Source organism: Rhipicephalus microplus, unplaced genomic scaffold (assembly GCF_043290135.1).
Source record: "Rhipicephalus microplus isolate Deutch F79 unplaced genomic scaffold, USDA_Rmic scaffold_21, whole genome shotgun sequence".
NCBI classification, from domain to species: domain Eukaryota; kingdom Metazoa; phylum Arthropoda; class Arachnida; order Ixodida; family Ixodidae; genus Rhipicephalus; species Rhipicephalus microplus.
Window position 1 is genome coordinate 1,528,908 of NW_027464594.1, and position 14,360 is coordinate 1,543,267.

Below are 14,360 nucleotides of genomic sequence, written 5' to 3' on the forward strand. Positions count from 1 at the left end.
GCCTTACACCCTTCTTGACCGCAACCACAAAATTGGCTGTTCCAGGAGAGTGCGGGGCGTCGTTCACGCCAAAGTAAACGCCTTCGGCTCTGAATAATTCCGTTCGTCGTGACATGTCACTTGAAAACTGGTTAACGTGGGCCTTGTTGAGCACTTCCCCACATGACTGCAATGCATTGCTTCCCCAAAACTCATAGGTAAGCGCGACAAATGTATCTTCAATTGGCCGAACACAAGTCTGTTCAATGAATGTAAAATGTGGGCAATTTTTGTTATTATTGCCGCGAGCTGACGCGTCCTAAGACAGCGGCATGTTAGGAACTGTGTGTCTACTGTAGGTGACTCGGCCTATCGCTTCGTAAAACCAAAAACCATTCAGAGACGAAGACGAAACACTCAGAAAAATATGTTAATCATTCCAAGACTCAGTTGTGACTGACTGTTAGCGGCAGCTCAGCGGCAGCTCAGCGGGAGCGTGCCTGTGTCCATTGTTCTCGTCTACCACCGGACGCTCACCGCTACCGCTCCCAAAGCGTATAAAAAATAACCGTTAACGCGCAGATGCCCGTAATGCTGGATTCACATGATGTACGTGATCGCGGACGGATCAGTGACGTGACATGTGACGTGTTCGAAATTTCTCCGCGGTTCGCATCCACACGACAGCGGATACGGTGGAGACGGATCGGTCCTACCCTCGCTCCCAGGAGCGTAGGCAATGGCACATTGCAAAACGCCGACACTAAGTATACTTATTACATGCGTGTTGTTCCAAGTAAAAGGCAGGGGCACCATCACCTTCTGATCTTCTGAACAAAAATCTATATACACAACAAGTGCTGACTCGCGACATGCACTTTCACGTGGCATAGAGTGACCGTCGAGCCCAAATTCTGTATTGAATTGTTTCACACACAGATGCTAACTAGAATCTTACTCATTAACCTTTATTATTAAATATCACGCAAGAGCGTTAAAACAGATTCTTAAGGCAAAACTCTATGTCAATCGAAACCCCCCAAGTTTAGCCGTGACAACTTTCCCACTAAATACAAGAGCTAATCCGCACGCACTTCATCCTTATGAACGTCCATGTGTACTTCGCACTCCATTCACACCTGTGAAGATGTAGGACAAGTTAACCGTGCAGTAATAGAGTCTTTTTTTATGCTGAAAGAATCGCTGCCTGCGTAGAACCACACTGAGGCACCAGGCAAGTAAATCAGTCAAATAAAAGTTGATACCACTACCTATCTTACTTTTTCATAAATGATGAGACACACTGTTATACAAGCTTACGAAAGGCTGCCAGTCGCCAGTCATTTGCACCCGAAGAATCCGGCTCTGCTTCTATATAATGAACATACATCACTCTTACATCCACTTTGTTGATATCACTGAGAGATATCAGACATCGCCAGTGCCTCTTCTCGGATGTCTTTCCACAGCTCCATAAAAGCAGCATTGTCTCCTTGTTCTCGAATCTTCTTCTCCATATGAGTGAGAAGCTCTGGTGTGAAGTACTCTTTCCAGCCACCAATTATGGCCGTCCTCACCATGGGAAACTTGGTTTTGTCGCCTCGGTGTCCTCGCTGACAGGACAGCTTGTTCCTAAGAAATATATTTTTCCATTCATCTGAATTGTTGTTCTGAAAGTCTATAACCAATACATCACGGGAGTACTCCGGTTTACTCAACTCTACAATCTTCTCGAGGAGTTCCTCGTTTTGTTGCAGAACATTAAAGTACTGCTCCCCCAAGAACTGTGACAATCGCAGGACAGCACCACGGGTGTCTCGTTTAATACTTTCGTAGGTTATAAACAGACAATTCGGCGTGTCCTTCAAGGCGTAGCCAGTGGCGACGTGGTCAAAGTAGGTACCGTAACCTAGATCAGTCTCCAGAAATGCGTCTACAAACTCCTCAAAAGTGCCATCTTGAAAGTTCCAGATGCTTACATCTGTCACCATGTTGTAGAACGAAACGCATACGTCCCAAGGGTTTCGGGCCAAGTAGATGTACTTGACTTCTTTGTTCATTTTGTCTTCACGAACCAGCAAGTGAGTGAAGAACAATCTTATAGGCAGTGCGGACTTCCAGTCATCGTGTCTCATGTACTCTAGGGCGTGAGTGTGGCTTGTGAACTCATTGTACGTCTTCACAGGCTCGCCATTCTTGAGGATGAGTTGCATTATGTACTGCACCCAGTATGTTCCGCTCTTAGGGTACGTGCATTGAATTAAATCGCCTTTTGCAGGTTGAAACTTCAAGCTCTCGCGGTAAATGTCAGCATCCAACCAGGCGCAGCGTGGTACGCCATCGATGACCCTATGGAACGGCCTTCGGGGTACCGCGCCGGGGATTTTCCCACTGGAAGCCTTCTTTATCTGAAATCAAAACAACACATTTAGCCTTGCAATATTCAGAAAGGAATGTATCAATATAGAATGTATTCATATAGAATGTATCGATGAAATTGCTTAATAAATTGTAGCAACTTTGCCATTATACGAAGTGCCAATACCAGCAGCTGAGTAATGACCTATTGATTCTTCAATTGCTTTGTACTACTTGGGACGTATATCCCGTATGCCTAGTGAAAGCAACAATGTATCAAAACGGGCAAGTGCAGTTCGTCAAGACAGGTAAGGAATGAACTAGAATTAAGCTGAAACATCAACAAAGGAAGTGATTGTGTAATGATCCTTTACTTCTTCAAAAATATTGTGGTTTGGGATTTTGTCAATCACTGAAACAGTATTATTAGCTCCGACACAGACACGTGCAATTTGAATGGCTCCTGGATATCCCAATACAGATGAAATCTAAGTGAAATCGCCGGTTCATAAGTCTAGACGACTTTACCAAACGCAGAAATTTTGAGAACACTAAGCCAGCATGAATTTGCTAGCCAATTTGTTTCTGTTGAAACGTGTTGCTGAGTGGAAAAGACTATTATGTGAGCTGCTATGCAGTGTAAATGAAGATGACTTTTTATCTTTTTATTACCCTACGCTTCCATGATAAGCGAGAAGTTCTCCGCATATCGAATGAGGTTCTATGCTGCAGCATGCATAGTAATAAAGGCTGTTTCTCGATTCACTCAACTGGACTACGTTATCACACAATCGCATTTCTTTACTCATTGCCAGCACTGCAGAAAAATAGGCAAGTAGACATTTCTTGGAGGCTAATTTCACAGCTCCAAGGTGTAGAAAAAACTTCGACAGATTTCACGTACCATCGCCATCGACCTTAGACGATGCATACGGTGGGATGGTGACTGTGTTGTAGCTTGCGAAACGTTACGAAATGGCACTAAAGATGTCTAATATTGCTGTAGCCATAGACATATCTTGAACAGTTGCATATGCGTTATATATTAAAGTGTAAAACACTAGTTCATGTAATTTACACTTCTGTAACGATGCTGATAGTAACATGAGTGTTAGCAACATCATAATTTGTAAGCTGATATGCAGGGCTAGTGCTAGCTAGGGTGGTAGTCTTGGACACTGCTGCAAAAATGAATTTTATTGGATGACGCTTAACTACAATTGACGCGATCCCAACTCGAAGGCTACATCATAGGAGTGCACATATGTAACGGTTATAAAACTGGATAGTAAGCAGTGCAACCACAATGGACGTTTTATCAGCTTTACACCTCAATGAAGTCTTTTCGCAAAGCAGTGTTAGGACCTATCGTGGCTCTATGATAGAATACTTGATATCAGGGCAGATTGCTGTCAGGGCCCTGATATCTTTTTCTTTCCCTTTGTCGGGTCAACGCTGCCGATGTGAACTATTTCAGTCTTAACAATCTCGCTTTGAATTACCAATGTCTGTTCTCACCGTTACCGAGTAGAAATAAACAGCCAATCACCGGTGGTCCATACTCGCATACCTCGGGCACATACCCACCTGTTGTATACGGGTATTTACCACGCATTTTTGGAGGAATGGATTTGATGATGTGCACAAAGGCGTTGTCACATTCTTCATGTCTTGACAAGCGAGTCATTTTCGTCAAACCATCTTTCCTCCATACTAATTTCGGTTCACCCAAATTCAGAGGGGTGGTAACGAGAGCACCCAGACGTAGGCAGATAGATAGATAGATAGATAGATAGATAGATAGATAGATAGATAGATAGATAGATAGATAGATAGATAGATAGATAGATAGATAGATAGATAGATAGATAGATAGATAGATAGATAGATAGATAGATAGATAGATAGATAGATAGATAGATAGATAGATAGATAGATAGATAGATAGATAGATAGATAGATAGATAGATAGATAGATAGATAGATAGATAGATAGATAGATAGATAGATAGATAGACGTTTATATTGCAGAATATATGTACAAGGATAACGATAAAGGGAAGCCCAATAAATATACCAACCACTATACGTGTACAGATCTGTCCTGTAGCCCCGCCAGATTATCAAGCCGAAACTATGATAGTACCAGCGATAGTGTGCATAGCAGATGTCCTCTATTTTGTGCATGTAATCCACTTGTCTAGTCTCACGTGTTAACTCAAACTGTTTATTTATCGCTACGTATATACTCTGCAGTTCTGCAAAATAAGCGTCAGTTGAAACTCAGCAATCCTTTCTACTCTGTCCCTTCATGCGTTGTCGCGCCGGCTCATTCGCCATCTAGAACCAATACCAACTATCCCAAGCTTCAACACTTGTAGGCTTTTTTGCTTGTGATAAACTTCTTCGCCGCGGGTAGGTGGCACAGCAACCAATAGGGCATGTTGGTTACGTCAATATCCATACACAAACCCACTGGTTATTCGGGAGGTTTCCATACCTAATACACAATAATACTGTATGCATATGGAATTTTTTTGTGGCGAAGCGCGAGTGTGCATGAAAAAGAACACGAAAGGCTGTCTCCACTCGGTTGCTGATTAACCGGTCACGCCTCAACTGTTTGATTTAGTATATATATTTTATCTACAGCCTCGTCTATGCAGCGCCTCGTCTCTCACGTAACATGTTTGGTGAATGTGTAGCGTTCACCGTCCTCGCCACGAAGCTTCGCATTTGCCCCACCGTTCAGCCTCCGGCCATAATTTCCAATGACAGCCACCCCTCACCGTCTGTACTGGCCGGGGTGCATGTCACTTCGTACCTAACGATGTCCCACCCCCGTGATCCGGGTACATTCTTCATGCAACCTCGCTTTGACATCGACTACTGGCTCCGCATGTACGAACGTGTTAGCCAAACTCGCCAATGAGACCTACCATGATGCTTGCCAACAAAATTTTTTACTTGTACGACACCCTGCGCGTATAGTTCGATGCTCGTGAGACCAAGTTCACGAGCTGCGACATGTTGAAGGAGCAACTACGCCACATGTTTGGTAACCCGTCCAGTCACCACATGGCCGCGCGAGAAAAACTCGCCACCTGTGTGCAGTCCTCAACCGAGTCCTATGTCTCGTACATATATGAAGTGCTCGCATTGTGCCGGAAAGTGGACGAGCAAAAGATTGAGAAAGACAAAGAGGGCCATATACTCAAGAGCATCACGGACTGTGGATGGTGCTTTCCACTTGCTTGAGTACACCAACGTCGCAAGCATTGATTTCATCATCAAGGAATGCCATCGCTTCGAAATCGCCAAAACCACCGCGTTCTGCCTCGATTTTCTCGGCAACCAAACACGGCTGTCACGTCAACCTGCACTGATCTCAGCACCACACCTCTCTATCACGAGAACGTGATGTGTATCGTTCGACGAGAGCTTGAGGCGGCAAGACTGGCGTTGTTTTATCCACCACCACTCTACAGTGGCAGAGCCCAAATACCCCCGGTGGTATCTGTTATTCAGGGTATGCCGTAAAAGATCGCAAACCTTGTTTTCTTGTCACCGACTCCACCTCCCAACCTAGCTCCAGACCGACACCTATGAATGCACCGCGCCATGACCCATACTTTCTCCCCAGATTCCAGGCATGGAGAACTGCAGACGACAAACCAATCTGCTTCCGCTGCCCCCGCGTTAGCCATGTCTCCTGATACAACCGCAGCACTTGAACGGCCCCACAATAGATCAAATATTGTTCTTATCCGTGCGCATACACTGATCCCGTCGATATTCGCCCAGTCGTGAGTATCCTGCTTTCCATGCGCTTAAAAGCCACTCTACCAATCGTTCAACCTGTCGCTCCAACCACGCCGCTATACATCGCCGACCAACTATGCATCCTGTAGCACGGAACACTAGATCATGCAGCTTATAGAAGTAGTCCTGCATCAAGTGCTACTGATCCAAATGCTCCGTGGACGCTCCCTATACTAAGAACTTGATTGAAGGGCAAATCAATAGACTTTCTTTGCTGCCATCAGTTGATTCTGGAGTTCAGGCGTCCATATGAGTGCTCCTCTCTGTCACAGCTTCAGAAAAGTACTCACGCCTGCCGCAACTCAAGCCGTCCGTGTCGCCGATGGTGGAACTGTGGCCATCATTGGAATGTTTACCACTCGTATTAGCCTTGCCGGCCGCCATGATACTGTTTTATTTGCAATGCTTGAAAATTCTCTCATGACCTCCTTTCGGGAAGGACTTTTTATCGGCGCATTCTACCCTGATTGTTTGTTCGACCACTACTTTCTCTTTAGAGCTTTCTATTCTTTCAGGTTCTCACCCGAAGCTCGCAAACAGCCTCTTTAGCACACACTTCATTCGGATACAAAATAAAGCCATCAGATAAGTTTAATTGGCAAGAGCCTTCCCGGGCTTGACGAGGATAATATCGTTACACCCATTCCTATTGTTCTCCCGGCACGCGAAATCGCTATGCCACACTCCGTAGTAACCATGGCTTTTAACCTTACATGTCCCCCTGTTATCAATTTCGATTTTACAAAGCAAGTACTACCTGAAGGTATGTAGGTCATGACACTGCGACACCTAATAGAAGACCACATCACCAAATTTACGGCATATGTATGCTTCGATATTCCACGTCGCCCGCAGGATGTCATATACCTCGATACCGCTTTAAGGCCTATGGTAGCCCAAATGAATATTGAAGCCTTTTTGAGCCCTTGGTGGTCTTCCGGTTTGTTCATTAAAAAAACCACAGGATATCAACAGAGGGAATGATGATATGTGGGGCGAAGCATCTATCCATCCGTCCGTGCGTCAAAATGAACGGAAAGATGCACAGACGCTCGGACGGACAGATGGACAGACAGGAGCACGAAGGCACGGACGGACGGGTAGACGGAAGGATCATGGATGGAAGCATGGATGGACGGACACACCGATGGACACATGCACGAATGAACGAACGCACTGACGAACAGACGGACAGACAGATGGATGAACGGACATACGGATAAACTTACTACGGACCGATGAACGAACGTAAGCAGGGACGGAAGCACAGACAGACAGGCAGACGGATGGACGATGAGACAGAAGCAGAGATAGAGAGACGGACGAACGGATGGAGGGATGGACTCAAGGATGGACTGACGAACAGACGAACGCAAACACGAATGCACAGACGGATGGATGGACGGGTGAACAGACGGGCACGCGGACGGACAGATGAATGGACACTTCACCCTAGTAATCCTCATTTTCTCCGTGGATGTGCTACAAAAAACCACTAACGCCATCTAGCTATATTGTTACCAAGGACATATACACTGATTTGAGCCACTCATAAACTAGAGGTGACATGCTAACTACTCCTACTTCTACTACAGTGGAGGGAACGACCCACGACCTAAGGAATTTCCCCCTGAAATGAGAGATGACACATGGCATTTTTGCTTTCATTACCGCTATCTTAATTGCATCACATAAAAGGACGCTTATCCTTTGTACCGAAAATTGTCTGAATAGTATGCACGGTGTGCCACAGTTTTCCTCTATATACCTATGTTCCGGCTATTGGCAGATTAAGGTGGACAAGAAAGAACAAGCAAAGAGTGCGTTTGTAACTCCCGATGGCCTATACTAATGCAAAGATAAGCCGTTTGAGCTATGGAACTCCCCAGCCACGTTAGAGATTATAAGTTACACTAGATCTGCTACAAAGGTTCCGAATGTGAAAGTGTCTTTGCTACCTGGACGATATCCTTGTATATTGGCTAACAATTAGGACCCACCTTCAGGTTTTTTCAGCTATTCTCGACAGCTTCCACACCACTGGCCTTCAACCTCGCTTGGCAAAGTGTCACTTCGGCCACCAACACAATACAGTGTTGGGCTCCCTTGACGACGCATGAGCGATATAGCCTGATCCGGAGAGAATTTGTGCGGTCCCGAGTTTTCTTGTACCACAGTCCGTCAAACACGTCCAGAGTTTCGTAAGATTTTCTTGTTATTTCAGAAGGTTTGTGAAAGGTTTTGCAATAATTGCTGGCGACTCACTGAATTTGTGAAGAAATACGTTATTTTACGTGGGGTTCCACTCAAACTATCGCTTTTTCTTACCTCCGCACGCTTTTGACGACTCCACATATATTGGCTCACTTTGACCTATCTTCTGCGACAGATGTCGGAACCGATGCTAGTGGTCACTGGACTTGAGCCGTCCTATCGCAATGCCAACGGGGACACGACCAAGTTATCGCCTACTCTAGCCGCCTCCTTATAGCTGCTGAGCGCAACTATTTCATTACGAAGTACGAATGTCTTGCTCTTGTGTAGGCAGTCTGCAAATTCTGTCCGCATTGATATGGCCCTGATGTTTCTGTTACAACTGAAGATTATGTACTATGTTGGCTTCTTTCTCTGAATGATCTTACTGGGCGACTTGGACGCTGGGCTCTATGACGTACAAGTCGGGACGCCTACCTCAGGACGCGGACTGTTTGTTTCGCTATCACGTCAATGAATCGAGCATATTTCCGACACCGTCCCCTACACTTTCGTCTGTTCCATTTCGCAACTGACTCCCACCACTGACAAGAACCGCGGTCACGTGTCTTTTAGTGCTATCATCGAACACCTCGAATCACCGCCTTCAAACCGGTCCCATCTCTCACTCGTCCTTCCCGATGTTGTTATTTATCGCCTATATTTTTCCCAGACGGTTCAGCCCTGCTGCTTGTCATTTCGACACACCTTCGCTCGGCAGTTCTGCACGAAATTTATAATCTTCTAACTGCTGTACACCTTGGTTTGTCTCGCACTTACAACTGGGTTCATTGATGCTTCCTTTGCTTTGGCCAGGGCTTTAAGCTGAGTCAAAAGACGCGCTGCGGCTTGTGATAATTCTCAGTGCCACAAAAAACTGTCGACGCTTCCCACCTTCAACCGCTTGACATTTCGTCAGAACCATTCTTCTTGTTGGCTCAGACCTACTTGGCCCCTGTCCCTTCTCTTCCTCTGGCAACGTTGCCCCGCCGCGGTGGTCTAGTGGCTAAGGTACTCGGCTGCTGACCCGCAGGTCACGGGTTCGAATTCCGGCTGCGGCGGCTGCATTTCCGATGGAGGCGGAAATGTTGTAGGCCCGTGTGCTCAGATTTGGGTGCACGTTAAAGAACCCAAGGTGGTCATTATTTCCGGAGCCCTCCACTACGGCGTCTTTCATAATCATATAGTGGTTTTGCGACGTTAAACCCCACATATCTATCTATCTATCCTCTAGCAACTGAAGCGCGTGGCGTAGTCTGCGCTGTGCGCGCAGACTACGCCACGCGCTTCTCCGTCACACGAGCTTTTCCAACAAGCTGCGCCAAGGATGTCGCCGACTTCCTCCTACACGACGTGATATTGCAGCATAAAGGTCCATGCCAGCTGCCTATAGAGTGTGGCAGCACCTTTCTATCGAAGGTCATCGCCGATATCTTGCAGCCATGTGAAACTAGGCACAAGCTCACGACGTCGTACCACTCGCAGACAAACAGACCCATGAAGCGTCTGAATCGAACACTTAAACACATGCTTGCGAAGTATGTTTCTCCCAACCACTGTCAATAGGACCTTGCATTACCATACGCCGCATTTCCATAGAATTTTTCCCAGCATGACACTGCTACTTACTCAAATTTTTCTGTCGTTTGGCTGAGAACCAACGTTACTCCTTGATGCTGCCACCCCGTCTCCCGCAGCACCGACCTGTGATTATGCCCTTGACGCGATCACTCGCACTGCCCATGTGCACGAAATCACCCCTACTCACCATCTGGCCTCTCAAGAGAACCAACGGCGTTTGCACGATCAACAGCATCGATACATGCACTCTTCCCCGGTTCTTCACTCCTGCTGTGGTCCCCGAACCGTCAAATCGGTTTGGCGGAAAATCTACTTTCTGGCTACGCAGGTTCATACCGAGTTCTTCGTGTGGTTATACTGTGACATACGAAATTGCCTGTGCTGCCTCGTGACCTTCATCTACCCCACAAGCCAGCGATATCAAACATGTGGCACGCTTGAAGCCATACCGCTCTTCCAGTGACGTTAACATCTAGATACGGCAATACAGTGCTTCTACCACCAGGGATTATGCTACATGCATATTACCATTTTTGAATGTATGCGGGTGTGCTCCTGACGAAGAGGACGAAGGGCTGTCACCATTTGGTCACTGAATAACCGCTCAGGCCGCAGCTGCTAGATATAATGGCGTCTCTTCTCTCCCGTTACAATATTTTAATGTGCAGGAATGCTGTGCACAAAAACGCGCATTCACTTTTTAAGCTATTCGGTTCACAAAGTTACCCAACCTCTACTTTCATACTCAAATTTTTATAAGCAATTCGTTTCATCCTTTTACCGTCTGACTTCATTAAAATTCTGTTTCGGTCTACTGAAAAAAACATATCGAGACTTGAATTAATGAATTAGTTTAAATACATCATTTTTATTGTCTTTATTTTGATGACAAGTCCGTAATGCATTGTCAGTGCGAGTATTAAAACAATGGTTGGATTGCCTAAAGTCTAGAGCGAAATATTACATATCAGTAATATAATTTTCACCGCCTTATACAATTGAAAACCGTGAAGTATTTTATTGAACATATCTGCAGTGTGCACTAAAAGAGCCCGGCTCTCAGTTCGATAGGGCTTCTGGTTATTGGCTACCTTTTTTGTTCATTCCTATATCTATTCCCAGATAAAATTTGAGTAACACAGTGTCAGGTGCACTGCTATGAATGCTGTCAGAATGTTGTTTGAAATAATCTGTGGGCATGTAACAAATCGCACCGATCGTAGGGAGTGTCTTGCCCTTCTTGTCCTTTTTGTCGTGCGCTACTTCACCATAATGAATAACCGTAATAGTTAAATCATACAATCATACCATCTGCAGCACTTTAAAGCGCACGTTTGAAACTGGTACCTCTTAAGTAATATCTAGCCAACCTGGCACCGCAGATAGCTTCTGACCACGTTTTATTGAGCTCACAGCCGCTCTTGCTCAGAGCTCAGGTACATCACCTGTGAACGCGGAAGATGCAGCTTCGATCCCTTACATGCGGCCAGGCCCCGCCGCGGTGGTCTAGTGCCTACGGTACTCAGCTGCTGACCCGCAGGTCACGGGATCGAATTCCGGCTGTGGCGGCTGCATTTCCAATAGAGGTGGAAATGTTGTATGCCCGTGTGCTCAGATTTGAGTGCACGTTAAAGAACCCCAGGTGGTCGAAACTTCCGAAGCCCTCCACTACGGCGTGTCTCATAATCATATGGTGCTTTTGGGACGTTAAATCCCACATATCATACATGCGGCCCAAATTCTAGAGGTCTGTATGCTGTGCCAACTTAGCGCTCCTTAATGAACTCCAGGTAATGGAAATCACCCGGATGCCTGCGCAACGGCGTCACCCTTGGCATGAGTCACTTCACTCAGCCATGAACTTAACTCAGCCAAGGTCGAGCTCACGCATTACGTTCGCTCTTGTTGTCTCCCCTTTGTTAATAGTGGTATGCTACGCGCTTTTGCAAGGAACAAACTTAAATTTTGTTCTGTAAGGCCAACAAGTTTCTGCTGATTTACATGCATGGCTGGTTTGGTACAATGTTTCCTGTGATGCGTTCTTCTGAGACATTTATACGCAAAGGACAGTGCTGCAAGTAAACCAGAAGTGGGAATTATTTGCATCCCAATATGTAGCTTAGATAGCAGCAGAAGGCAAACAATAAAAAAGGCAATAGCTGCTTTTAATCTTTTCGAACGTTGTGCCTGGTCTTACTACCTTCTCGGTCCCACGTCTATATTTGAATAATTAATTTTGTCTATTCCTAGAGTAATTTTTCCAAGAATACCTGGAATAAAACTAACACCACAAAGCCTAAAAACATTGTTTCATTCACCACGTTAGCTAGGATATTCTAGTATACGTAAAGCAATGTCAATGACAAGACTTCATTGATATCAGATGGCATGTATCAAGTTTACTCGTCTTAAACCACTGCACTTCGGCGCAATTCCACTTGTGCTGTCTGATGATGCATTGTGATGGCGAACTGTTGAATGTCACTACCTGGCGCAGGCTAGCGCTAGCGATTGTTGGCTTTTCGTAGCCAATCTTTGGCTTGTGTTCGTAAGTGGTGACTGATGTAGTCTCCAACTGTTAATATTAGCTAGTTTTCAGGTGCAATGGTGATTAGTACTTGCCAACTGTACCTGGTATTGAGTAAACGCATCACATATTCACATATAATGACTGTCAGAGTGACCACGACTGCTGGATGATGCTCGATGCCTTTGTCGGTAGTAATGCTAGCTGGTGGTTGGTTATAGTTTGTTTGCTTGTGCACGCGAATTCTGACAAGTCTTGTAATGACTATGACTGCCCTAAATCACAAGTTCCAGCTAGCTAAATTATGAAAGTTGGCAAACTACGCGTCTGTTTTGACTACCATCGGTCTGTGAATGGCGGAAAAGTCAGGGCATCAGGCAAACCACAGGTAATTTTGCTTGCGAAAGCGGGAAAACAACAGCGCAAGATTCACGCACAGCAGATCTGCATAAGACAGCCACGTTGTGATTATTCTTTATAATAATGGAAGCACAAACATAGTGCACTTTCTTACATGTTTTTACTCTTGTGCATTGGTCCAACTAGCTTATGAAATCAGACTGTTATACACCAAACAAAAACAACGAGGTCACACGACTAACCACAATGGATCATCCTCATCAGCCCAACTGTGCCCTCTGAAATACAAAAGACACAAATTTTTCGCCAACAAACACGAACCTGTGGTTACTGCGGGCAAGTTATTCGCGCCAACTTTAGATTTCATCTAGCCACCAACTTTACTGCCTCTCTTTCGCGCGATTGCATCCTTGCATTTTTAGAATCATTACTCATAATGACTTCGTTACTTTGCCTATGTGCAATATGCAGCGTCTATGTCTTCTTGTTAATTTCGACTAAGATTTCTTTGATACTGGCTTCTACCCTGTACCGCACTGCTCCCTTGTTATCCCTTAGAGTTACACCTACCAATTTTCTCTCCACGGCTCGCTGCGCCGCCTACAGTCTTAGTTGAACCTTCGTCTTGAGCCTCCTGATTTCTACTTCGTACAGTTATGATGGGACTCTTACTGAATTCATAAATTAAGAATGCCTGCCAAGTCCACTTCACCTTATTCTTGCTCTTCCTCTTACATTATTATCATGGTTCTACTACGCCGTCACAATCTTCCATGAGTAGACATCGTTTATTATTTCGAGGCCTTCGCTACCTATCGCAAAGCGTTGTTCGCTTCCAAAACACGAACATTACTTAAGTTTTCTGCATAATAACTTTCAGACATGCCACTCTACTTCCCTCGTCCGATTCAGCACACATCCTTACATGCCTAGAGCCCCTACGTACCTCCTGCCCAGACATCGCAAGTAGGCTGTTTCCACAGCAGCTGCTGGGTGTGTAACGCCGCCAAGCCTCGTAGACAACTACACACAAAAGACAGCTGCATGAGCATCAAGGCGTTTATTTTTTCCTTTTCTTTTTGAGTGTCTCGTCATCTACACGCCTCTTATGTCTGAATGTGTCAAGTACTGGGCTGTCGCAACCGCTCTGCTTGGGAGAGTAGCACGCCTGCCGGAAGTTCTTCAGTAGAGGCGATCTTATCAACCTGTACTGACCTTCTTTTTTATCCCAGTTTCTAGGCTGGCTGTCGGCACACAATACCGTGCCTAGAGATGCGTAGTAGCTGCTATGCACCATCCCATCCAGAACACAAAACACTTCAATAGCCTTGTGACTCGCCGTTTTATCGAGCACATGAACTTAGCTGCATTGTGCGAGCATGCTTCATGCCAGGCCTGTATGCACGCATAGTACCGTATAAAGGCGCTTCTTAGCTATGTTTTGGAGAACTGAATACAGTATCGTGAATTAGAAAGATAA

The 14,360-nt window shown here is 45.5% G+C and overlaps 1 protein-coding gene across 1 annotated transcript; it reads right to left on the reverse strand.

Annotated features, from left to right (window-relative positions):
• Positions 1–926: 926 nt before the first annotated feature.
• Positions 927–13,943, reverse strand: LOC119170095 (sulfotransferase 1C2A). The gene is made up of 2 exons (XM_037421137.2): positions 13,827–13,943; positions 927–2,387 (listed from the first exon to the last, which is right to left on the reverse strand). The coding sequence occupies exons 1-2, from the start codon at positions 13,839–13,841 to the stop codon at positions 1,395–1,397; spliced, it is 1,008 nt and encodes a 335-aa protein (XP_037277034.2). The 5' UTR covers positions 13,842–13,943; the 3' UTR covers positions 927–1,394.
• Positions 13,944–14,360: the final 417 nt, after the last annotated feature.